Genomic DNA, 27,093 nt, shown 5'->3' on the forward strand with positions numbered 1-27,093 from the left:
GATTTCCTTATCAAAGTATTTCATAATGAATGTTTTCCTATGTCTCTTAGTTTTGTCAATGTTGGATGTTTCTAAATTATAAATTAAGGTACTAATTAAAACAAAAAAACATTTCAAGATGTTTCACATGTAGAATGAAATGTTATTTGCTCACAATTATAAATACCAGTACCTATCTTTCCTTGACACTGTTAGTCCTGAGATTTATTTGCTCATAGAAATTCTGTCCACTTTCCTGTAACACATTGTGCTATGGTGTTGACCAACGGTGACAGTCACGGTTAGTTAGATTTAGATATTGTCCCTATTCACCTCCATGTTAATCACTATATATATTTTACCTTGTGGTACTATATATACACCCAGGATTATGTATAAGACTATGCATACAATGTATAAGTGTTTGGTCCCTTTATTCACCTACTTCTGACAGCTGTTTTCTCTGTTTTCCCTGTTGCTATGTACAGTAAACGTTGAGAAGACATTAAAAGACAGATTGTTCATCCCCAAGTCAACCTGTGTCAGACTATGTGATATGTATAAACCTTTCCCTTAGAACTGCACCCTTCCATAAGATTCTATACTCACCCTATAAAAGTTTACCTACTGATCCTAGACTACAAGCACACCAAATCGAACCGACATTCACTATACACCTCAAGTAGATCTGCACCATTGAAAACTATCCCCGATATATTGTGATTGTACATAGCGTGCATGATTTAATAGTTTGCCAGCCTGTTTGTGTGTGTAGGATGTGTATACCATTTCTTCTTGTGAGAGTATTACATTTGAATTGATTATTTCTGATGTTCAGAATTCCTTAGAGGCTCTCGTCCTGCTTAGAGATGTTTGTTGACAGTTATAAGTCGGTGGTCACACATGAATAGTTGAACTTTTATGTCTAATTAACGCTTATTATTTGCATGCTTTAATGAAAAGCGTGTAGTAATTTGTGTTTTTTAAGAACTAGCCGTGTATTTGTAATACCTTGTATTAGGTACATGTAAGGAGAATACCTTTAACGAACTACAGGTACACCTAACAGGTAACTAGCCATAACGGGATCTGATCCCCTGTGTGTGTGTGGTGATATTGGCTGAGTGACAATCTTGAGACAGTCAACCTTAGTATTAATGTGTGGATTATATACCTGGAGATTGTGCTGATTGTGTTAATCTACCTGGATATACGGAAATATTGTGTCAATATACCTGGATATTTACAAATATTGTGTCAATATACCTTGATATGCAGAAATATTGTGTCAGTGAAATAACCAAACTCTGTTTTATCTCAGATTTCCTTATGTGTACCTCATGGATTTAATACAAGCCAACAACAAATATAAACTTATTCCATATTAGGCAGTTCGCAAAATATTGATTATATTGGAGTCTGATAGCCTTGTTTAGCCTGTGAGTTGTTGAACAACTAGTATACGGAAGGAAGTGTTAATCGTGTGTTAATTCGTAGTTTTGGTGTATGTTGTTGACTGTAGGAACCAGAAGAACGACCAAACCCTCGTCAAAAGGACATGTCAAGACCACCTGGGGATTTCTTTGCCACACTACCTCTAGGTACGTATTAGACCTGAACTTTTCCATATACATACACAAAATGATACCCTTATCTATGAGATAATTGTCCTGTGTTTCTGTGTTAATTACGTGTCTGACTAACGAGTTCTTACTTCACTAGGGAGAGGTAGAAATGTGTGTGTATGAAGTGGTAAAGCCGATCATTAATGTGTTTATATCCTAATTTGGAATTGGAATATATATTTAAGTTGGTGGACAGCTGATTATATAAAGCTTACTTTGAGTCTTTCATTCATAACCATTTTGGACTTAGCAGCTTATGTTTTATATACCAGGTAAATGTTATTACTTATATTGGGTATATGGCTGTATAATTCATTACATCCTCAATATATTGTAACAGTTTTATAAAACTTTTCATCTAGCCCATTGATTGGCTAACTGTCCCTTTGATCTATATATAAATTGTGTGTTAATTAGAAAGTTAAAGGTCATCAGGACCTAAGGTCAAGGCCACAGACAGAATGCACATAGTGTGGTCCAGCCTCCTTTTGAGGCTTTATTAGGCAATGTTATTGAGTGAGATTTGCATTGTTTCCACCATTCACAGGCAAAAGTGAAGGTACGTGATCACAGCTAACCCTCACCCATGTGTTTGTAATATTTACCCATATAGCACCTGTAGATATGTAATGGTATATTATTTGTCAGTCATTGTTGACATGATGTAATAAAGAAGTAAATGATCAGGATTCCATACATCTAACACTATAATATACAGATATGATTATATATTGATGTCTCTACGGTATATTGACATGTAATACATGTGTTTGGATGTTATGTAACAGTAAAACAAGTATGTGTTATACTCCTGTAAAAATCTCCCCCATATTGGAAGTGTAAACAAATACGTATTTATAAGTGAAGATGTTTACATGGACCTACTTTTAAGTATCTCCATACCTGGTGCCTTAATCCTATTAAAACTCGCATGAGAATGGCTACTAACTAATAAGTAATTATCAAAATGTATTCCTTTATCAACTTTATTTAAGATATAGCCATGACCTTATGTTTTCATCTTCCATTTATCATTATTACTGTAATCACTATAGTTGCATTGATCTGTTTGTAAAATCTTCTTCAGGAGAGAAAATAAAGAGGATAATGATAGAAAATACTTTAATAGAAATGATATTTAATTTTTTCAATGTGAATTCAACTTACTGTATACATTCTAAACCATAAACAAATTTAAATTGAATAGCTAATGTTTTAATTAACATTTAACACAAGCAGGCACTCGAAGTAGAGGTGAGAACATTAAAATTCCACATCATATATTAGTCATTTCCCCTTGGGTGGAGGAATAATGAGATTTAGCTATTTAGAGACCTCTGCACTACAAAGTTTTATATACAGACTGAGCCCTGTATTTTGTTTAAATACCCATGCACCTTTTACCCAATAAGGATGTATTCCAGCATGTTCACCAATCCTCAGTTTGTGTTGTGTGCCATATTACCCTGTAATGAGAAAGTATCAGATGGTAAAGGACGATACTGTGTGTAGATGGTCTTCCCTGTCAGATGATAAAGGACGATACTGTGTGTAGATGGTCTTCCCTGTCAGATGGTAAAGAACGATACTGTGTGTAGATGGTCTTCCCTGTCAGATGGTAAAGGACGATACTGTGTGTAGATGGTCTTCCCTGTCAGATGGTAAAGAACGATACTGTGTGTAGATGGTCTTCCCTGTCAGATGATAAAGGACGATACTGTGTGTAGATGGTCTTCCCTGTCAGATGGTAAAGAACGATACTGTGTGTAGATGGTCTTCCCTGTCAGATGGTAAAGGACGATACTGTGTGTAGATGGTCTTCCCTGTCAGATGGTAAAGGAAGATACTGTGTGTAGATGGTCTTCATTGTCAGATGGTAAAGGACGATACTGTGTGTAGATGGTCTTCCCTGTCAGATGGTAAAGGACGATACTGTGTGTAGATGGTCTTCCCTGTCAGATGGTAAAGGACGATACTGTGTGTAGATGGTCTTCATTGTCAGATGGTAAAGGACGATACTGTGTGTAGATGGTCTTCATTGTCAGATGGTAAAGGACGATACTGTGTGTAGATGGTCTTCCCTGTCAGATGGTAAAGGACTATACTGTGTGTAGATGGTCTTCCCTGTCAGATGGTAAAGGACGATACTGTGTGTAGATGGTCTTCATTGTCAGATGGTAAAGGACGATACTGTGTGTAGATGGTCTTCCCTGTCAGATGGTAAAGGACGATACTGTGTGTAGATGGTCTTCCCTGTCAGATGATAAAGGACAATACTGTGTGTAGATGGTCTTCATTGTCAGATGAAGGCCAACCATTGAGTGTCATCCTTTTAAGGTTTCCTTTCGACAGATCATCTCAAAAAATGTCGCTTTAAGTTTATAAACACTTTACTACATAACACATCCATCTCTGTAATAAATATCCTGATATATAAGCGGTATTAGTGAATGAGAATGAAATATAAGTAATGAACTTTTTGCACCCTAAGGATGAGTAAGTGGTTTCCATGTTAACAGGACAGTGTTGATGTAGGGTCAGTAAAGCCTTTGATATGGCATAGAAAACAGCTGCCTCTGTGTAGAGACTGAGTTACCAGGGTATTCTAGCTCAGATTCATACCATTATATCATTACTGTTTGTGGTCATCACAGACTAAGATGATTCTGCCATCTTAGATATTGTCGCACTTTGTCACATGTTATATGCCTATTGTCTTTGCAATGTTTGATCAAGCTTCATTTCTTGAGTATCTTTTTCACATTACAAGACTAATTGTTTCATTAAGAAACAAATGTATTAAAATCTGTAAGACTAATTCAAATTTTCAGAATATTTTATCATTCACAACTAGTTGTTTTTCTTAATCACTGTATAACTGGTTATTTTTGTGGGTTTGTTTTTCGTGATTTGCTACCAAAACTATCTACTTTAATTTTACAGTTTGGACACCAACAAAAAGTTAAAATCTGTGTAGTACTATCCGAAATAAACTGTTGTATAGGAACTTTTGTAAATGTTCAATTCTAGGTGCTGTTCAATGACTTCATATAAATAAAGTTGTATGTACATGAAGCCATACAAGAGTTAACTAACTGATTTGTAATATTTTGGTTGGCGATGTGTACTTACTTATAAAAGACACCAAAATAACCTGTCGGAAACAACCAGTTACACAGTATTTAAAACAAGAATAATCGGACACCTGGACCGTGTTGATTGCACATTTCTAGAGGTTAACCAATACCTACTTACTCAAGATAGAACTGTATATCAGTGTTTAGGTCTCGGACATCTACATATCTATCCCTATAGACAAGAAATATTACTGAAGATCTTTAGTTAGTGATATCATCATTGATTACACTTAGTTTTAAGTTAATCTCTTTGATTTGGAGTCAGAGAAAATATGCAGAGAATTTACAGCTGCTTAATTCACATTTTACGTATCTTAAATTACAAACAAAGGGGTCATACTGGCAGTATTTGATCTCCATTATAACGAAAAATCTAAATTCTGGATAATACTTCAGTTCTGATAATACTGAGTTACATATTGAAGACAAACCTTCTGTGTCCTTTTGATAGACTCAATTTTGAGGTTTGTGATCTTTAATGATGATTCTGAAGAAAATTAATTATTGAATTTGAAAAAATGTCTAAAAGATCTGTAAATACTGGTATACTCTGTTCATCGTCTTGTTTCTGATCAATTTCATTCATATATTTTCACAAAGAAATTCAGTTTTTAGCACCAATGTACCCGGTAATTAACATACAGGTATAACACAATCAATGGACAGACTTTGTTCCTTAATGTTACAATATCAGTACTGATGAATACCATTTTCAGATTAACCTATATTGTTTACCATATTACAGTGAAACCTGTCTAGTCTGACCCCCAGGTGTCAACTCTATCTAATCTCATCCTTGAACATGAACATGAGAATATTATCGCATTCCTAACCAAAAGTATAAAAAAAAAAGACCTGCTCATTGCCAGTTCTGTCCAAGTTGTACAGTAATATGTTATACACAGGTTGTCAGGTTAGGGAGGTTTAACTGAATTATGAATCAGCCTGATTGTAAAGAATATGATGTAATATTTTCATCATTTGAAATTAATTCAGATTATTTTTAGTATTATTGTCTACCAGGTCCATTATCGGACATAAAACAATTCTCCATATTCAAACTCAAGTTTCTGTGTGCAATCTCCTTTCCTGAATTAAAGTTCGAAAACTCATGCCATACATTTGAGTATTTCTTATTATTCCAAATTTGTACTTTAGGCTAAACTGTTGATAACCACCCTGATTCATGTTTCATAATGTTTCACAATAACAAGGACATTTACTGGAGAAATGGTTTCAGTATTGGACATATAGTTTATAGAGATATAAATATGTCTTATCATTTTATCTTCTTCATAGAGATATAAATATGTCTTATCATTTTATCTTCTTCATAGAGATATGAATATGTCTTATCATTTTATCTTCTTCATAGAGATATGAATATGTCTTATCATTTTATCTTCTTCATAGAGATATAAATATGTCTTATCATTTTATCTCCTTCATAGAGATATAAATATGTCTTATCATTTTATCTCCTTCATAGAAATATAAATATGTCTTACCATTTTATCTTCTTCATAGAGATATGAATATGTCTTATCATTTTATCTTCTTCATAGAGATATAAATATGTCTTATCATTTTAACTTCTTCATGGAGATATAAATATATGTCTTATCATTTTATCTTCTTCATAGAGATATAAATATATCTTATCATTTTATCTTCTTCATAGAGATATAAATATGTCTTATCATTTTAACTTCTTCATGGAGATATAAATATATGTCTTATCATTTTATCTTCTTCATAGAGATATAAATATATCTTATCATTTTATCTTCTTCATAGAGATATAAATATATCTTATCATTTTATCTTCTTCATAGAGATATAAATATGTCTTATCATTTTAACTTCTTCATAGAGGTATTAATATGTCTTATCATTTTATCTCCTTCATAGAGATATAAATATGTCTTATCATTTTATCTTCTTCATAGAGATATGAATATGTCTTATCATTTTATCTTCTTCATTGAGATATGAATATGTCTTATCATTTTATCTTCTTCATAGAGATATAAATATGTCTTATCATTTTATCTTCTTCATAGAGATATAAATATGTCTTATCATTTTATCTTCTTCATAGAAATATAAATATGTCTTACCATTTTATCTTCTTCATAGAGATATAAATATGTCTTATCATTTTATCTTCTTACATATGTCTCTACACATCTAGTACTTACTCTAGCACATTATGAAGTAACGCTGACACATGTATGAAGTAACGCTGACACATGTATGAAGTAATGCTGACACATGTATGAAGTAATGCTGACACATGTATGAAGTAATGCTGACACATGTATGAAGTAATGCTGACACATGTATGAAGTAATGCTGACACATGTATGAAGTAACGCTGACACATGTATGAAGTAATGCTGACACATGTATGAAGTAATGCTGACAAATGTATGAAGTAATGCTGACACATGTATGAAGTAACGCTGACACATGTATGAAGTAACGCTGACACATATATGATATAACACTGATACGTGTATAATATGACACTGATACGTGTATAATATAACACTGATACATGTATGTTTACAGGGCACCAGGACAGAGACAGTGCTACCCGGAGAAAGAAACAAAAGTATCGTGATGAACTACAAATTCAGATGCGTGATAAAGTTGAAGCCAAAGTCAGGTATATTGTCAATGTAAAAACCGAGATATTAAAACCTAGGAGGTCAGATAAAAATTGACAACTTATACACAGTAAATGGATTCTCCAACTGACTGACTACTCTGCACTGACATCTTGATATATATTATCTTACAAAGACTTTTTTTACAAACAATGTATCTTTGTTTTTAGGGAAAAGAGGGAAGATCTGCGAGTTGCAGCATCTGGGTACCTTGATCCTGAGAAAACACCAGCCAGGGTAAAAAGTATCCCCGGTCAACCAGGAATTTCTCCACGCCGTAGGATAAGAAGTCCTGAAGTTGTACCTTATCATGCTAAGATTGTACAAAACCAACAGGCGTAAGTTCTACCTCGGCAGTACTTCATACAGTTCGAAATTCTACCTCACTCGTACAACATGCAGTGAAGTTAGATGTGTATGTCACTGAATCAATCTCTGTACATACCTGTCAAATGTCAGGTCTTACCTCGACCCAGTTATTCATTTACTATTTTCATGTTATCAAATATTATTGCACAAAAATAGTGCAAGAGGATAAGGCAACAGGCTAAGTCTGTATAAATCTTCTCTTAAGTTACTCTACTGGTAATGATAATGAATTGTCCACGTGGCATCATTGTATTGTTTCCTTGAGGTCATACAATTATTGTTATGTAGAATCTAGATTTCATTAAGAATCCAAAAATCCAAAATTCAAAAGCATCTGATTTACCAGGAAGAAACACTTGTAGAAAGCAAAATTACTCAGTCTACCTATTTTTCATTAAAAAAGTCAAGCAGCTTTTGAAAAAGATGTGTTCATACAAATCAAGCAGTATCATTTGTCAAGTTTTTTTTTTACCAGAGTTACCCATTTATATAGAATTTTTATATGAATATTAAATCCAGCGAATGTCTGTTGCAGATCTCGCGGTGGTGGATATGATCCATCAGGAGACTTTGGTTTGGGAGGGGGTGTGTCATTTGGAACAGACGGTTCAGCACCCAAGGGGCGTCGTCGAGATCGAGGTGGATATGAGCCATCAGCTTTTATAGATGGAGGAGGAGGGTTTGACACGGGCCTGTTAGAGCCACGTAGACCGACAGGATTATCTCTCCCTCCTGGACTACAGTACCAACCCACGTAAGTCTGGCCATCCTATGTCATCATCAAATATAACAATATTTTTGTATCTTAGAAAAAGAAATCATTTTCAAAATGTCATTATGGACAAGGTAAAAATGATACTGTTGAAAAACTGACCACTTGGTCAAATTAAGTTTGATTTTCTTCTGAACACATCATTTATACCTGGTTTACAGTTATTTATAACCATTAAGATGGTCTTCATTTCCCTCAATTATGGATGGCCAAAACTATGTTGGATCTACAACTTCAAAATAAAGTGTAAAAAATGTGAATATAGCCACAGGTATGTGGCAAAAGTTTCTTAATGTGTTTAGAAGAAAGTCATAGACAAGTAATATTTAGTTATATACAATAGAATGCATTTTCCTCAGTCTGTATTTTTTATTGGCTCATCCCAGAAATATTGGATCTATATACATGACCAAACATTTAAACCTGTAGGTTTGGTGACCTGGACCCCGACACAGGCGTACCTAGGTATATATGTAATAAGTTATCTCCCCTTGCACTCACACCCAATTGAATTCTGGGTAACAAATGCTGTGGCAGTTTGACAGTAAACACTAATATGATGTTTCTAATGTAGTGTTTCAGATTCAATGCTTAATGTGTGATTTTGGTTGATATTTCATTTAGTGAAAATAATATCTGTAGGTTGTTTCAAAACTTTTTAACATTTAGCTGAACAATATGTAAACACTTTCCAAATTAACATCAAAATACTTTTTAATTGGCTTGTTATGTTTACCCAAGACAAAGGCCAAAGTGACCTAAATCTGTCTATCATCATCAGCAAAACACATATTCAAACTCTTCTCCATATTCATCATATGGCTTTGGGTCATTCAATATGATACTTGGCCCAAGGGAAGACTATGGTAGTTCTTTAATGAAATGACAAAACCGGTCACTAAATAAGATATCCGGACACATACCAGTAGGAGCTAGCTGTTTGGTTATAGATTATAAACAGGTTTTTATTGCATGTGAGCACAGCATTTTAAGTTTGCATTGCATGCTGATTAAATGTTATTAAAAAATATTACATAACTAAAATCACAGTTACAGCAACAGCAGATAGCTTTTCTATTTTTGTTGTTTTTAGATATTGTAAAGAAACTTGTTGATAACCAAGAAGTCTGAACTTAAATAATAGCATGAAAACCAATTAGAAATGATTGTCTTCTGTGAAATAGTTAGTTTTAAGGAAATGAAAGCCTTTTCTTAAACTTAAATCTCCATCCATGTACAATATATCAACGTACAAATCATAAAAAGAAAATTTCTGAAATCTGAAGTAATGATATTTTGAAATTACTGTATAGTCATCATATAATTAAGGACATTCCTTATTTAGCTTAAGCATCTTAAGACTCTCTAAGATACACTATGGTTATTGTTAATGCCAATACACACACCACAGTATAATGTTTAACTACTGGTCTGATATATATACTTGTTGTTTCTCAGTCCCTCTACATGTAGGTGTTCACTGTATAACATAATGACCATATTTCTGACCAGTACAATGTATATTTCTTCCTGGTAACCTAGTTCTACTTAGTAACTGTCTTTATTATTTCTTGAAAAAAAAAAAAAATGGTATAAATTCTCATTTCTGTGCAAGGTAGAATGTTTTTCTTTAAATGCTTCTTTATAAGGATATTGTCCATATCATTGATATTTAATTTACAGTTATAAAATTTCTGACTATGCCAATTGATTTCAGACAAAAACTCCTCTTTATGATTAGATTAACATATTTGTATCGTTTATAACTTGACCCTACCTGGCAATACCAAAAAAATGCCTCTCAGAATAAAATAAAATCATGGTGTCGTAAAAGAATTTGCCTGTATCCAGAATTTATGTTGTGAAATTTTTGCATTAGAAATATGTCACACTCTTCAAATCATTTGCAATGTTTAAATTTTCATATTGGCAAATTTGTAAAAATATAAATCTCGTTGCACAACATAATTTACAGCAAGCTTGTGTGTATAGTTATGTCTGTGTGTGTGTGTATACAATATTTCTGTCTGTGTATGTGTAAGTGTGTGTGTGCGTGTGTGCATGCGTGTGTGTACGTGGACACACTGCATGTACAGATGATTTTGGTTCTGTATTAACAGAAATGCTTGTCATTTTTTGTTTTTGCTCACCTTGGATTTTAATTTTGCTAAAAAGGAAATCAAACAGTCGAAGCTATTTGTAAGTATAGGGTGACACTTAGTAGGTTGGTAAGGTAGAATTGTCTGTACATCATGTATATTGTGTGTAGGTGAAGTCAGGACTGAGGTGGTCAGATAAATTTGGTATTATTATTATTTTGGAAAATATTGATTCTAAGTAAAATTGTTACTATCTTCACTTTTAAATTACTATACCATAGATTTCTCATTTATCTCATTTAGACATTGGTTGATTTTCTTCAATTAGACAGCCATACAACCAATATTCTTATGATTTTATCTTGACTAATGCTAAAATCATACTCTTCAAGGATGAAGACATGATGCTCACAAATTAAAAAAAAAAAAAAAAAAAGAGAAAAAAAATATTTAAGTAAAATCTGTGGAAAGGAAGTGGATAAAAAAAGGAATTATATTAAAGTACATTTTCTAAAAGTTTTGACAAATGGAGTATGATCCCAGAATGGTACCTTGATGGACATATAAGGTGCTGACCATAAATGTTTACCTTACAGTACCTATATAACTGGCCAGGACAGTCTCGGTGGTATCAATAACCATAGCTCTATAGACGATGCCTACAGATTCTACGGTATGAGGAACCCACTTGACCCAGAACCCACAGGTCTGTATCATTATCTGTAGGATTCTTCCTTTAAATTCCAATTTTCAATAAATTATTGTGTATTCACACAACTATTCCCTGATCTTCCTTTAAATTCCAATTTTCAGTAAATTAATGTGTATTCACACTGCTATTCCCTGATCTTCCTTTAAATTCCAATTTTCAGTAAATTAATGTGTATTCACACTGCTATTCCCTGATCTTCCTTTAAATTCCAATTTTCAGTAAATTAATGTGTATTCACACTGCTATTCCCTGATCTTCCTTTAAATTCCAATTTTCAGTAAATTGTTGTGTATTCACACTGCTATTCCCTGATCTTCCTTTAAATTCCAATTTTCAGTAAATTAATGTGTATTCACACTGCTATTCCCTGCTTGTTACTGGTACCACCTCCACAGGTTAAGTCAGTGTTGTTGACATTAAGGATGTCTCTGGAGAAGGATGTCATATATACAGTTTTAGGACAAAGACTTTGTATTGTCATTTTAAGATAACAACATCTATTTGTAACAATAGAAATATGATTTCTTTGCTTTTAAGGTGGTGGTGGTGGAGCTGTTGTACCCCGTCTGAATCTCGGTGGGGAAGGTCAGGGACCTCGGGGACGCAGTTCACCTAGAGTCACGTTTGACGACAGGTAAGGCTTATATACATTTATATAAATAAGAAGAAGATCTTCAATGGTGTGTGGCCGATTGGAGTAACAGTACTGAATGAATTAGTTTTAAAGAAATTTCGACCAGTGTTAGTCATAGTAAATTGTCCTGAGCTCTAGTAATACTTTTAGCTGTATCTAGGACTGAATTTCAGACACATTCTTAAAAATTTTGGCTGTGCTGTACCAAAACAATTGTATATGTTTCAAATTAAAAACAAAACATCCGAAATTATGTCATGGCATATACTCAGTAATACCCAGTATACTTTTGAACACTTTCTATGGGACAAAATCTTACATTATACCTTTTAAATCAGACACTAAATGCAAAACTCGTGTACACCAACCAATTAAGTATTCTATAAGAAAAAAATAATAAGGATAGTTTTAATGCAACAGACTGGTTATACAAGGATTGTGCTGATTTTCTGGACCTGTTTTGTGGTTTCAGTCACCGAGGGATCCTGAAGGATAGGTAACATTTGACAAACCAATTCTGTCATATCAGAGACTCTCAGCTCTATATCCTTCATAGTAAAAGGTGTCATATATACGAGAACCAGACTATTATTTATCATCCTAAGATAGCAAGCATGGCATCATTTGCTATATTTGCTTCAGTTTTGCTTATTATCTGTGATCAAATGTATTCATAAGTGAAAAATAGTGAAGGTTTTATGTTTTCCAACTTCTAACATGACTCCTTCTTATCAGTTTTATATTTTGAACAAAATTAAAAAGTCTATCTAATTACTGGTATAAGAATGTAATTATTCATTGTAGTTAGATTGTAGAGAGGGTTAAAGTATTGGTTCATTTGTATTTGGTGACATTTCTTTTACTTGAAGCAGATCTTTGTTTAATTAAGTTTGATGTGATAAATTAACTGCATGTTGTACTGGACTGGAGTTATATTCTGATTTGTTTGTTTAAACTTGTGTCATAATCGTTAACCAGGCAAGATCTTATCTTAACTGTTACTTGTTTTGAGTTTTGGAAATATGAAATCTTAGCCCACTGAAAAAAAACTATAATCATCATAACTGGTATAATCTATAGCATCATAACCATCATGTGATTTATATAGCAACTTGTGTGGCATTCATAGCAACATGATAACTATGTGATTTCCATGACAACATATTGTCTGGTATTCATTGTAACCTAATAATGTGGCATCTGTATCAACAAATACTGTATATGGCTTGATAACAATAAATGATTCGCTTTCATATAACATATGATTTTACATGTGCATGGACGTATCCATGACGACATTTGGGGGTTGCCAATTTGACTTACCATTTAAAATTGATGATTCTGCAGAGAATAGATAAAAGCTTTTAGTGGATAGGGCTTATTTATGGATAAAATGAATTCTCAGATGGAATGAAGTAAAATCAGTGAAAACCATTAGGCTGCATCATGTGATTCCTATAAATTGACGGACATTTCTAAAGTCCTTGGTTTACACATAGTATTGAAGTGTGATTGTACTCAAGTTTATCTATCTTAATCATGGAAATGTTGCTTTGTTAATAAAAAATGCTGGGTTTTATGAGGATATTACTAATAATTTCTGGATATCAAGTATTCATTATCAATATTACTATAGATTCAGTCTAGCTTTTCTTACAAAATTTTTTTTTTCTAAATTACTCAAATCCTTCTCTTAATAACTTTCAAGCTGCACTTCAAAAATTGCCAAAACATCTTTTTCTACCTTCCCGCTTGGTAAGGGGTGGGGAAGTACAAATATTTGTAGTACATGTAATTGATTTGTGCAAAAAACTTGTACACAAGATATCACATAAAGTGTTGTGTGATGCTGTGTTAGGTTGTGTTGTGTGAGGCTGTGTAAGGTTGTGATAGGTTGTGTTGTGTGATGCTGTGTTAGATTGTGTTGTGTGAGGCTGTGTTAGGTTGTGTTGTGTGAGTCTGTGTAAGGTTGTGTAAGGTTGTGTTGTGTTAGGTTGTGTTGTGTGACCGGTGTTAGATTGTGTTGTGTGATGCTGTGTTAGATTGTGTTGTGTGAGGCTGTGTTAGATTGTGTTGTGTGAGGCTGTGTTAGGTTGTGTTGTGTGAGGCTGTGTTAGGCTGTGTTAGGTTGTGTAAGGTTGTGTTGTGTGAGGCTGTGTTAGGTTATGTTGTGTGAGGCTGTGTTCGGTTGTGTTGTGTAAGGCTGTGTTAGGTTATGTTGTGTGAGGCTGTGTTAGATTGTATTGTGTGAGGCTGTGTTAGATTGTATTGTGTGAGGCTGTGTTCGGTTGTGTTGTGTGAGGCTGTGTTAGGTTGTGTTGTGTGAGGCTGTGTTAGGTTGTGTTGTGTGAGGCTGTGTTAGGTTGTATTGTGTAAGGCTGTGTTAGGTTGTGTTGTGTGATGCTGTGTAAGATTGTGTTGTGTGAGGCTGTGTAAGGTTGTGTTGTGTGAGGCTGTGTTAGATTGTGTTGTGTAAGGCTGTGTTAGGTTGTGTTGTGTGATGCTGTGTAAGATTGTGTTGTGTGAGGCTGTGTTAGGTTGTGTTGTGTGAGGCTGTGTTAGATTGTGTTGTGTGAGGCTGTGTTAGGTTGTGTTGTGTGAGGCTGTGTTAGATTGTGTTGTGTGAGGCTGTGTTAGGTTGTGTTGTGTGAGGCTGTGTTAGATTGTGTTGTGTGAGGCTGTGTAAGGTTGTGTTGTGTAAGGCTGTGTTAGATTGTGTTGTGTAAGGTTGTGTTAGATTGTGTTGTGTGAGGCTGTGTTAGGTTGTATTGTGTAAGGCTGTGTTAGGTTGTGTTGTGTAAGGCTGTGTTAGGTTGTGTTGTGTGAGGCTGTGTTAGGTTGTGTTGTGTGAGGCTGTGTTAGGTTGTGTTGTGTGAGGCTGTGTTAGGTTGTGTTGTTTGAGCCTGTGTTAGGTTGTGTTGTGTGAGGCTGTGTTAGATTGTGTTGTGTGAGGCTGTGTTAGGTTGTGTTGAGTAAGACTATATATGTTTGGTTTTTGCATGTATTTGCTTAATTTTACCTTTGACTAAATAGAACTTAGAAGTAATGACAGTTGCCTTTCTGATTGACTAGTGCCCGGCGACCATCTCGACACAGAAGTCCTGGCAGGACAACTCCCTACCAGTTTGATGCTGATCAAGAGGACCGCACTACTACAAACCAGAACAAACGAGAGTATGCTAATGAACTGGCTAGGCAGGTAAGGCTTGTGGTGTCACATGTAGTTATGTTTATCTGTAACACAATAAGGATACTTTATATTACACCACACATAACCAATGGAGTTGAAAATGATTATGTGTTGGTAAGAAATTAAAGAATTATGTGTTAAATAACAAATGTAAATGTTTCAAATTATTCTCTGTCTTATTCACAGTTGTAAAAAAAAAATTCTTAATCAAGAACAGCACATTCAACTTCTGTTGTTCTACAAAATCAGACTCAGATCTCCATTGTCCTACAGTACCTGTCTCAGACCTCCATTGTTCAACAGTACCTGTCTCAGATCTCCATTGTCCTACAGTACCTGTCACAGATCTCCATTGTTCTACAGTACCTGTCTCAGATCTCCATTGTCCTATAGTACCTGTCACAGATCTCCATTGTTCTTAGTACCTGTGTCAGATCTCCATTGTCCTACAGTACCTGTGTCAGATCTCCATTGTCCTATAGTACCTATCACAGATCTCCATTGTCCTACAGTACCTGTCACAGATCTCCATTGTCCTACAGTACCTGTCTCAGATCTCCATTGTCCTATAGTACCTGTCTCAGACCTCCATTGTTCAACAGTACCTGTCTCAGATCTCCATTGTCCTACAGTACCTGTCACAGATCTCCATTGTTCTACAGTACCTGTCTCAGATCTCCATTGTCCTACAGTACCTGTCACAGATCTCCATTGTTCTACAGTACCTGTCTCAGATCTCCATTGTCCTATAGTACCTGTCACAGATCTCCATTGTCCTACAGTACCTGTCTCAGATCTCCATTGTCCTATAGTACCTGTCACAGATCTCCATTGTCCTACAGTACCTGTCACAGATCTCCATTGTCCTACAGTACCTGTCTCAGATCTCCATTGTCCTACTGTACCTGTCACAGATCTCCATTGTCCTACAGTACCTGTCACAGATCTCCATTGTCCTATAGTACCTGTCTCAGATCTCCATTGTCCTACAGTACCTGTCTCAGACCTCCATTGTTCAACAGTACCTGTCTCAGATCTCCATTGTCCTACAGTACCTGTCACAGATCTCCATTGTTCTACAGTACCTGTCTCAGATCTCCATTGTCCTACAGTACCTGTCACAGATCTCCATTGTCCTATAGTACCTGTCTCAGATCTCCATTGTCCTGCAGTACCTGTCACAGATCTCCATTGTCCTATAGTACCTGTCTTAGATCTCCATTGTCCTACAGTACCTGTCTTAGATCTCCATTGTCCTACAGTACCTGTCTCAGACCTCCATTGTTCAACAGTACCTGTCACAGATCTCCATTGTTCAACAGTACCTGTCTCAGATCTCCATTGTCCTATAGTACCTGTCACAGATCTCCATTGTCCTATAGTACCTGTCACAGATCTCCATTGTCCTATAGTACCTGTCTTAGATCTCCATTGTCCTACAGTACCTGTCTCAGACCTCTATTGTTCAACAGTACCTGTCACAGATCTCCATTGTTCTACAGTACCTGTGTCAGATCTCCATTGTTCTTAGTACCTGTGTCAGATCTCCATTGTCCTACAGTACCTGTGTCAGATCTCCATTGTCCTACAGTACCTGTCTCAGACCTCCATTGTTCTACAGTACCTGTCACAGATCTCCATTGTTCAACAGTACCTGTCTCAGATCTCCATTGTCCTATAGTACCTGTCACAGATCTCCATTGTCCTATAGTACCTGTCTTAGATCTCCATTGTCCTACAGTACCTGTCACAGATCTCCATTGTTCTACAGTACCTGTCTCAGATCTCCATTGTTCTTAGTACCTGTGTCAGATCTCCATTGTTCCTACAGTACCTGTGTCAGATCTCCATTGTCCTACAGTACCTGTCTCAGACCTCCATTGTTCTACAGTACATGTCACAGATCTCCATTGTCCTACAGTACCTGCCTCAGATCTCCATTGTTCAACAGTACCTGTCACAGATATCCATTGTTTTACAGTACATGCGTCTGATCTCCATTGTTCTACTTTACCTTTGTCTAATCTCTATTGTCCTACAGTACCTGTCACAGATCTCCATTGTTTTACAGTACATGTGTCTGATCTCCATTGTTCTATATTACCTTTGTCTGATCTCTATTGTCCTACAGTACCTGTCACAGATCTCCTTTGTCCTACAGTACATGCGTCTGATCTCCATTGTTCTACATTACCTTTGTCTAATCTCTATTGTCCTACAGTACCTGTCTCAGATTACCATTGTTCTTCAGTGCTGATCTCCATTGTTTTATCTACATATACATGTAATTGTGTCTTATTTTGCATAATTGAACTTATTCAGATGGAGTTGGACAAAATGAAGAGAGAAAGGGCAAAGCAAGAGAACATGATGTGAGTTCTATAAACAATCAGTTCATCACTTTATATGCTTCTGTACAACTTGGTCGGGGGCATACAGTTTTAATGTGATTCCGCCCGATTCCGCCCATCTTTTCATCTTCTGCCATCATATAGATTAAAGTTTTAGCAAGTTTTTTAAGGCTTACTTTTAAATGTATCTGTAAAGAATTTCAAGAATGCTTATTTCTAGGATTTACATCACTTTGAGGCCTTATATGGTTAGGAATTGATATTGTGATATTTAATGAGATTTATATGGTGATTTATACCAGTGGTAACAATGCATTGATTTTATGTATTCTGATTTTTATTTAGATTTTGAAATTTATTACTCTTAGAAAATTCTTATTTTTTCTAATACAAAAAAAAAATGTATAAAATATTTTATGTTGATTTTCCAAAATCCTTAACCTCGTTGATATGGGAAAGTGGCTTTTTTGTGGACAATATATAGACAAATGGCGGGGCCCTTTCTGACCTATCAGTGTTCTAGTTCATAATATAATGCTATATTATCACATTTTAGGTGAAATACAATTCTATATTGAAACACTGTTTAAACTCGGTGATATGACACATTTTAAATCTAATTCTACATTGTAAATTTCCTTCTCATCATAAAGCAATAAGTGTTGTGTCTGTTTGCTAGGTACGAGAAGAGGATTGAGGAAGACATGCTTAACTACAATCCCTTTGGACGGTCAGGAGGAGGAGCACCCAACCTTGATGCCAGGGGACAACCTATAGGTAAGGCCAACACAGACAGTTCTGATTGTCAGCCAATAGGAAAGGCCAACACAGACAGTTCTGATTGTCAGCCAGTAGGTAAGGCCAACACAGACAGTTCTGATTGTCAGCCAGTAGGTTAGGCCAACACAGACAGTTCTGATTTTCAGCCAGTAGGTAAGGCCAACACAGACAGTTCTGATTGTCAGCCAATAGGAAAGGCCAACACAGACAGTTCTGGTTGTCAGCCAATAGGTAAGGCCAACACAGACAGTTCTGATTGTCAGCCAATAGGAAAGGCCAACACAGACAGTTCTGATTGTCAGCCAATAGGTAAGGCCAACGCAGACAGTTCTGATTGTCAGCCAATAGGAAAGGCCAACACAGACAGTTCTGATTCTCAGCCAATAGGAGTTCTGATTGTCAGCCAATAGGAAAGGCCAACACAGTAAGCTCTGATTGTCGGCCAATAGGAAAGGCCAACACAGAAAGCTCTGATTGTCAGCCATAGGAATGGCCAACATAGACAGTTCTGATTGTCAGCCAATAGGAAACACCAACACAGACTGTTCTGATTGTCAGCCAATATGAAAGGCCAACACAGACAGTTCTGATTGTCAGCCAATAGGAAAGTCCAACACAGACAGTTCTGATTGTCAGCCAATAGGAAAGGCCAACACAGACAGTTCTGATTGTCAGCCAATAGGAAAGGCCAACAAAGACAGTTCTGATTGTCAGCCAATAGGAAAGGCCAACTAAGACAGTTCTGATTGTCAGCCAATAGGAAAGGCCAACACAGACAGTTCTGATTGTCAGCCAGTATGTAAGGCCAACACAGACAGTTCTGATTGTCAGCCAATAGGAAAGGCCAACACAGACAGTTCTGATTGTCAGCCAATAGGAAAGGCCAACTAAGACAGTTCTGATTGTCAGCCAATAGGTGAGGCCGACACAGACAGATGTACATAGATATTAGAAACATAATAGACATTGAGTTCCCTCATCCTGACACAGATTTAGAATCAGAGATTGCTTGTAAATGTATACATGATATTAAATGATATTACAGCTGACCTGCGACAGATGCGTAAAAGAGTTGATGACCCCTCTTACACCCCTCCTCCTCGTGAGTCCCCTCGCTTTAGAGCACCAGTATCACCCAAAGATGACCTCATTCCTCCTCCTCCAGCTCAGATTAATGCAGAAGGCGAGTCAACATACGCACTTGGTGGTCATGGTATTTTCGGAAATCCTAGGGTATGTAGTTTTGGTAATTACGACTGTCTGTTCAAATTCTCAAATTATATTTGTGATAGACTATAATTTAATAACAGCTATAATATGTAATAACAACTTCACTCCTATGCTTTATTTTTCTGGACAGGTGTTTGAATGATAAAAAATGAGTATTTTATGGTACTTTATGTGAAGATGTGTACTGTTAGTAGCAGATCTATCTTTATTTTTTTTTGAATTTATATACTTATGATTTTAAACTTGTCAAGACTTAATATCAAAATCATTTCTTTATGTTTGAATTTCAGACTGAAGAGGAAAAGTCTAAAGCAGATAAATACAAGGATGATTTAAGGTTACAGGTAGGGTGATACTGGTGTAACTAGTCTAAGACAGCATACCATTACCATAGAACCTAATAGCTTTAGACTGGAATCATCACCGCAAAACAGTGTTACTTACATTTTTTTCTTTTCCTATTTTGAAAGAAGTCACTGTGTTTTTTTGTTTTTTTTTTTAAACCTTTTAAGAATGAGGATAAGCTTAGATATATGAAAACTTAAAAAATTAAATCTGACCAGATCTTAATGGTTAACACATGGACCACATTGTAATGGTGTTTGCTAGAAAATGTCCATGGTAATGTATCAATTTTTCCTGAAGATGTGTGTTTTTAACTGGATGCTTTTAATCTTTATCGAACAGTTGAGGAAGTTTTAATTTCAGGAACATTTTTATTTACCTGGATGGTCAAAATGTAGCTTCAAACAAAATATATAGGTGAACACTTATCTTATTTTGCACAAAACATTTTGCACCTGTTGTCAGATATTAGAAAAGAAACGACAAGATCAGTTAAAAAAGGAACAAGAAAAAATTGAGGAGGAGAAAGAAAATCGTCGTCTAGAGGAACAGCGACAGAGAATACAGAGGGATTTTGATGAGGAACAGAGGAAGAAACGAGAAAAGGAGGAAGAGGTAACACAGATGTCTAGAAATAAACAACTTGGGATGGACCAGTTCAAAACATCACTGAAGTCAATATATCAGCAAATTCTTGCAACAATTTTTATGCATTTTCTCCATTTTCTCCCTGTTATACAAATTTTGCCTCAATTAGATATTTTAAGACTTGCAAGGATAATGCTTGATTTTTTTTACACTAGACTTGATGAAAATTATTCCCAAATAGATTTTAAACACATTTGTAGAAACAATTATTGTAGTTAATTGTAGTCAGTAAAGATCTATAGAAACACACAGAGATGCTTTGTAGGTAGATATTGTAGATAGAGTACAGCTTGTTGATAGACACACTAAGATATTGTCCTAAGTCAGGGAATTATCCTTGAATTTCTTTGGTCAGAATCGCAGAAAACAGGAGGAACTTATCAGGAAAAACGAAGAAAAACGACGAGAAGCTGAACGGGCTAAACGAGAAAAAGCTGAGATTCGTCAGAGAGATAGAGAGAGGGAATTAGATGAACAGAAGCGATACGATTCGGTAGGTCTAAAGAAATTCTCTATTATTTTATATTGTAAAATTCAAAATGTAGATAGTATTTTTGGTGTTGAAACTGATTCAACATCATTACAGGTTATGGGTTTAATGAATGTGTTATTTCTAAATAGAAGTGATGTAATGTTTTCACGCCTGAATAGTAAGTAAGGCTATGCAGTGGTGCAGTTTCTGTTGTCTTCCATCTGTCTGTCTGGAATCAAACAATTAGAAAAGAAAATAATTCAACATCAATACAGGAGATGTAAAGTAAAATAGAAAGATAAAATATGACAAATATTGATATCATGAGTATATAGTAAAGGGTATTGAGCCTAATCCAATTTACAGACCCACATAACAGGTGAGAGAAACAGGCCCATTGGGCCACTTATAATGACAACAGATCAAATAAATCTACCTATTAAAGTAGTGCCTAGATTTTATTACTCCTTAGTCTTCATATAAAGCTAGATGTATATCGCTGCTAATAGATTATATATTTCTAGACTCAATGTGTTTTCTGTTTTGAATTGATATTATTGTTTAGATGGTATGATAACATTGTACTGCTTATATACAGTCAAATTTCGTTATCTCTAAATCAATTGGGTTATTGACATATTAGAGTTTCCATTGAAACATCAGTTTGGTATTTATACATCATGGGTTGTTTGGTTAATATGAGCCTGAAATTTAAGACTTTTTTTCATGTTATTTTGCAATTATGATTTCAAAGTTGGTGAAAGGCAGAAAAAGTGCTATTTATTGTTAAGTAGTTAATGTGATTTCTGATTGTTAATTTGAATAATTGTTAATTTGAATAATTGTTAATTTGAATAATCATACACACTGTGACAGCCATAAATTTAATTGAGAAAAATTATTAATTTAATTTGGCTACTTTTTATGTCACTGCCTTTTTAGGGAGGGGTGGGGATACCCACTCGTCTCATTCTGAATCGATGACATAGTATCATCTTGAGAACCCTTGATTTTATTTACACCATAGTATCACAACATCGAGATGTACCCTTGATCACATTCTGGTGGTCATGTACAGTAAAACACAGTTATAACGAATCCCAGGGGACCAACTGAATCAGTTCGTTATATTGATAGTTCGTATTACGTGTATTACGAATTTTATTGTTTTTTCCTAAAAACTTCGCTGTATGAAAATATTAAAATAAAATTACAAGCAAGTACAAATTAAAAGCGATTCAATTATTTTAAGTCAGTTATAATTTTCTGCCGAAACTTTTCGTGTGAGGCAAGTGTGTACAAAGTACTAAAAACATCTGACATATCATTTTGGGACTCCAGAAAATGGCTTATCTCGTGTAAATAATCACTCGCCGTAGCACCACTGATTACGGAATGTTCCTCCTCTGTCTCTATTTTCTCCTCGTCTTCACTGTCCAAAACGTTCATAATGTCTTTTACAACATCTGCATCAATACTGACGAAATCGGTCGCGGTGACCTTTACCCCGGAAGTCTCGTTTTCGCTAGCTCTCAATCGCTTGATGATAAAGCCATTGTACTGTGTACACACTAATTAGACATCTAAGAATGGATTAACAACTTGACATAAACATCGACAAAACAACTCACTTTATTCAGAGGTCATCGAAAACATAACTCACCGATTCAATAGCCGTACAAATATATACCCTGAAACATGCCCTCGGGTGCCTATCGATAACACGGTCGTGATCACCAGGGCAGGACTCCGACTTCGGAGATGTGAGTTCGTACTATAGTGTTAAAATAACATGGAATTTCAATCGACGGGACCGCTACATTGGTTCGTTATAGACAATATTTCGCTATGTGAAATTCGCAATATAATTACAGAATTACATAGAAGTAAGAGGGAGAATAGCTGGGGAATCGGGATCAGTTCGCAATATCTATAAAATCGCTATAAGCGTGTTCGTACTAAACGTGTTTGACTGTATTGGTCAAGGTTAAAAGGTCAAAGTTCTGTACAGGATTCATTTTCAGAATCAATGTAATATCTTGCTAACCCAGTAGCAGATTTAGATATTTACACTGTAATATCCTAACACTGATTTCTACACCTGATCATAATCTGATGGTAATCTGTAAAGGTCTTTGAAGTAGAAGGTCACATGCAACCCCTTCTGAATGAGACACAATTGATCCAGTCTCCTTTCAAATCAATGTTATACCGTATAGGTACCCCTCAACAGATTTTCTTCTTATGTACACACCATATAGTATCCTAACCCCAAAACATAGTATCCTTACATCAGATTCTTTATATAAGACAGGGGTGGGGAAGGGGAGGGGGTCAGGGCATTAATGTCTTACTGACATTTTCTTGTTGAAGGAAGTAGTATGATATTGGGGTCTAAAATGTACATAACACATGATGACAATTAAAAAATCTGCAAATTTGATATCCCAAGTTTTTACTAAGCTAAAGAGGAGTTTTGGCTTGGAGTTATATTGATTGGAGTGAAAGTAGGATTTCTAGATAATGAAATGTGACTGTATTTTAAGTTTGTATTCTGATGAACATTCAGGTAGATTGAGGCAGTGTTGAAAAAGTAGATTGCCTCAAATCTGAACTATGTCTGAGCTACTTTGAACTTGATTTAAATTTGTGCGAGGTTTATATTGTGATGACCAAACTGGAAACCCTATGAAGAGAACACAAAGAGTGTAATGAGTTATTGTACAGAGCTTGTCAACCATTTATCTAGATAGCTGTATATGCCTTGTAGATAGTTCCATATCATGCTTTACATCATTTTCAGCAACAACGTACTTCATCGCCACCCGTTCCAACTCTGCGCAGCAAACTCGCCACAACAGATGGAGAACCGGTAAAGCTTTGTTTTAACATTATCTGAATTCATACCTGGCGATTAATTGAAACATCTCATCTGGTAAACATAAGTTGTTTTTAGAGATTAATATTCTACATTGGTTTGATAAAAAATTTACTGTGTCTTTTGACTAGGCCTAAAGATTTTATAATAATTATATTTAACATTACCGGTTGTTGTATATAGGAGCCAGAAGTAAGTTTAATGGTCCCCCCATGCCACCCTCCTAGTCGTCCTATTAGCCGCCAGGAGTCTCAGACCAGCAATGGCTTCTATGCCCATTACCGTACAGAATCAGCATTTTTTTCATCCACACCACCGCCTAATGCCAAACAACCCATTGTCCGCGGTAAACCCCACACCTTAGATTTCATCTTAGATTTACATAGTTATGTTGTCCTGTATTTTTCTCTAATTTTTTTCTGTGAGTACATCAGTATACTATATACCTTTATCTGGTATTTGCACCCTAGAATGTTATGTTTTTGTATCTTTTAGGTAACCTGTAAAGAAACTGTCTGTTTCAAGCTAAATACGTATCATGGGGAAAATGATAGCAATTAATATTTGATTAATATTTACTTTGCCTTAAAACTTTGTAAATAGATATTTTATGTTAAACACAAAATCTGACCTGTAAATTTATTAAAATTTAATGATCATTTCAATGATAAAAGTCATTTCTCTATACTCGGTCATTACTCACCATTTCTCTATACTCGGTCATTACTCACCATGGATGTTATGATTTTTCGTACAAGTCACAACTGCAGATCAATAATGGTGAGCCATCCATTGTGGAGATTATTCTGAAATTAAGATTTGTCCTGATTTGTCTTTTTTTTCACTTTATGTTTCCTAATTACTACTACAAGCTGATATAGGCACTGTGTGATAGAGGCATGGGAATGTACATATCTACTGCATGATGAACTGATTGTATGGTCCTTGTAGGATATGTATAGACTGTATGATGTATTGTCTGTATGATGTATAGACTGTATGATGTATAGTCTGTATGATGTATAGTCTGTATGATGTATTGTCTGTATGATGTATAGTCTGTATGATGTATTGTCTGTATGATGTATGATGTATGGTCTGTATGATGTATTGTCTGTATGATGTATTGTCTGTATGATGTATAGACTATGATGTATTGTCTGTACGATGTATAGTCTGTATGATGTATGATGTATGATGTATGGTCTGTATGATGTATTGTCTGTATGATGTATAGACTGTATGATGTATTGTCTGTATGATGTATAGTCTGTATGATGAATAGTCTGTATGATGTATAGTATGTATGATGTATAGTCTGTATGGTGTATATACTGTATGATGGTATAGACTGTATGATGTATAGACTGTATGATGTATTGTCTGTATGATGTATAGTCTGTATGATGTATTGTCTGTATGATGTATTGTCTGTATGATGTATAGTCTGTATGATGGTATTGTCTGTATGATGTATAGTCTGTATGATGTATAGACTGTATGATGGTATAGGCTGTATGATGTATAGTCTGTATGATGTATAGTCTGTATGATGTATTGTCTGTATGATGTATAGTCTGTATGATGTATAGTCTTTATGATGGTATAGGCCATTATAACCTACATAGACACTGATTATCTTATCCCAATTACAATCTAGTTGTATATAGATATTAGACAGAAGATGTGCATGGCATGCTATGGACTCGTGGCTGTTTAAACTATAATTATGGTATGCATGATCTAATTTATGTATGCATCAGATACTTTTGGGCTTTAATTTGCTGATTTGATATTTAATATTGCAAATTACATTGAAACAGACGTTAGCTTGATATCACCATCAGAGCAGGATTGATATCATCATCAGAGCAGGATTGATATCATCATCAGAGCAGGATAACATCTAAATCACATCTGTACTGTATAGCATTCAAGTGTAGTAGTGACTTAGATCAATTAGTCTTGTCATTTACCTTAAGCCTTTATGATTTATTAGATTTAGAATTTTAAAGCCTTATTACTAGAGATATAAATGCCCTATAATAGTACCGGTAATCACGTTTGTCTGTCCAAGTTCTTGTTTCTGCACAATATATTGATGTTCTCTTGGGCTGATTGAACTCGGATTTATCCATGCAGGGCTTCTTCAGGAGTGCTTCTGATAAATTTCCAGACCCAGAGGTCAAATATGACAAGGTCATTTTTACTGTTAATGGGAAATCAGTTTATACACAATTTCTTGAGTTCTGTAGAGATGATTGCACTCCAATGCTTTCTCTAAGAAAGTGCTTGCTTGGGATAACTTTTTGCAACCAGAGGTCAAAGGTCAAAATCACTGCAGCTAAAATTAGTAAATCAGTCCAGGAACAATACATGTATGTGGAGTTCTTTTGAGTCATTTGTAATTAGACTTTTCCTCTAAAAAGATCTTGTTTGGGATAGCTTTTCAGGTACAGAGGTCAAAGTTCAAGGTCACTTGCTTATGTTAAAACCTGTAGCTGACTTTCAAAAATACACCCTATAATGCCCTTACAACAGGTCAAGTTTTCTGAAATTTCACATGATGACATATACTTACATAGGTGTTAAAAAAATTCCTTTAAATTAGTTCAAAGCAAGGTCTCTGTAAGGTCAAGGTCAGTGTTACTATAAATAGAACACTTTAGTAGCTCAGGTTTAGACACACATTGCGGGACCCTTTCTGATTTGTCAGTACTCTAGATTGATACAGTGATAACATGTTTTGAGGTATGTTATTCACACTTCAGGGTCCTTGTCTAGCCGCCGTCAGCTTTAATATTACATTTTCTAGGATTTTCCTGATGTTAAATCGTGTAGTCTTTTTGAGTAGAGTCATCATATCTCGTTCAGTTTTGTATTGAAGCAAGGAATGGAGGGGTGTGTTATGTCTCCTTACAGATGAGGGTCTAGACTTAGTTTAGTTTATTTATTTTAATGCACACATAGCTTTAGCTGTCACTACATATGTATTAATGACACCCAAGCTTTGATAGACACCTGTAGATTTACACTAATCCCAAGTTTACATAACACAGAAAGGTGAAGATGAGGGTGACACTAGAACAGATTCGCCGCCTCTCCCCGCTCAACGGACCCCGAGGGATCCCCAACCAAAGCCGAAGGTAACACAGAGGTCACCAAGTACACAAACTTCCTCAAGGGTACTCTTAGAACAG

The 27,093-nt window shown here is 35.3% G+C and overlaps 1 protein-coding gene across 23 annotated transcripts in view; it reads left to right on the forward strand.

Moving 5' to 3' along the window:
• Window positions 1-27,093, forward strand: part of LOC117325625 (centrosome and spindle pole-associated protein 1-like) — a 76,448-nt gene that overhangs the window by 33,130 nt on the left and 16,225 nt on the right. For 12 of the 23 annotated variants that reach the window (XM_033881986.1, XM_033881997.1, XM_033881998.1 and 9 more), the window contains 20 exons: window positions 1,502-1,580; window positions 2,152-2,163; window positions 2,841-2,858; window positions 7,316-7,412; window positions 7,584-7,751; window positions 8,318-8,536; window positions 8,984-9,019; window positions 10,730-10,753; window positions 11,250-11,359; window positions 11,903-11,999; window positions 12,472-12,495; window positions 15,072-15,198; window positions 17,512-17,561; window positions 18,220-18,317; window positions 19,366-19,553; window positions 19,841-19,894; window positions 20,361-20,510; window positions 20,899-21,036; window positions 23,819-23,887; window positions 26,953-27,039. In XM_033881986.1, coding sequence (XP_033737877.1) covers window positions 1,502-1,580; window positions 2,152-2,163; window positions 2,841-2,858; window positions 7,316-7,412; window positions 7,584-7,751; window positions 8,318-8,536; window positions 8,984-9,019; window positions 10,730-10,753; window positions 11,250-11,359; window positions 11,903-11,999; window positions 12,472-12,495; window positions 15,072-15,198; window positions 17,512-17,561; window positions 18,220-18,317; window positions 19,366-19,553; window positions 19,841-19,894; window positions 20,361-20,510; window positions 20,899-21,036; window positions 23,819-23,887; window positions 26,953-27,039 — 1,845 coding nt within the window. The remainder of the gene's footprint in view (window positions 1-1,501; window positions 1,581-2,151; window positions 2,164-2,840; window positions 2,859-7,315; window positions 7,413-7,583; window positions 7,752-8,317; window positions 8,537-8,983; window positions 9,020-10,729; window positions 10,754-11,249; window positions 11,360-11,902; window positions 12,000-12,471; window positions 12,496-15,071; window positions 15,199-17,511; window positions 17,562-18,219; window positions 18,318-19,365; window positions 19,554-19,840; window positions 19,895-20,360; window positions 20,511-20,898; window positions 21,037-23,818; window positions 23,888-26,952; window positions 27,040-27,093) is intronic. The other 11 variants (XM_033881993.1, XM_033881978.1, XM_033881984.1 and 8 more) reach the window with 4 other exon arrangements.

The sequence above is a fragment of the Pecten maximus genome, chromosome 4 (assembly GCF_902652985.1).
Source record: "Pecten maximus chromosome 4, xPecMax1.1, whole genome shotgun sequence".
Lineage (NCBI taxonomy): Eukaryota > Metazoa > Mollusca > Bivalvia > Pectinida > Pectinidae > Pecten > Pecten maximus.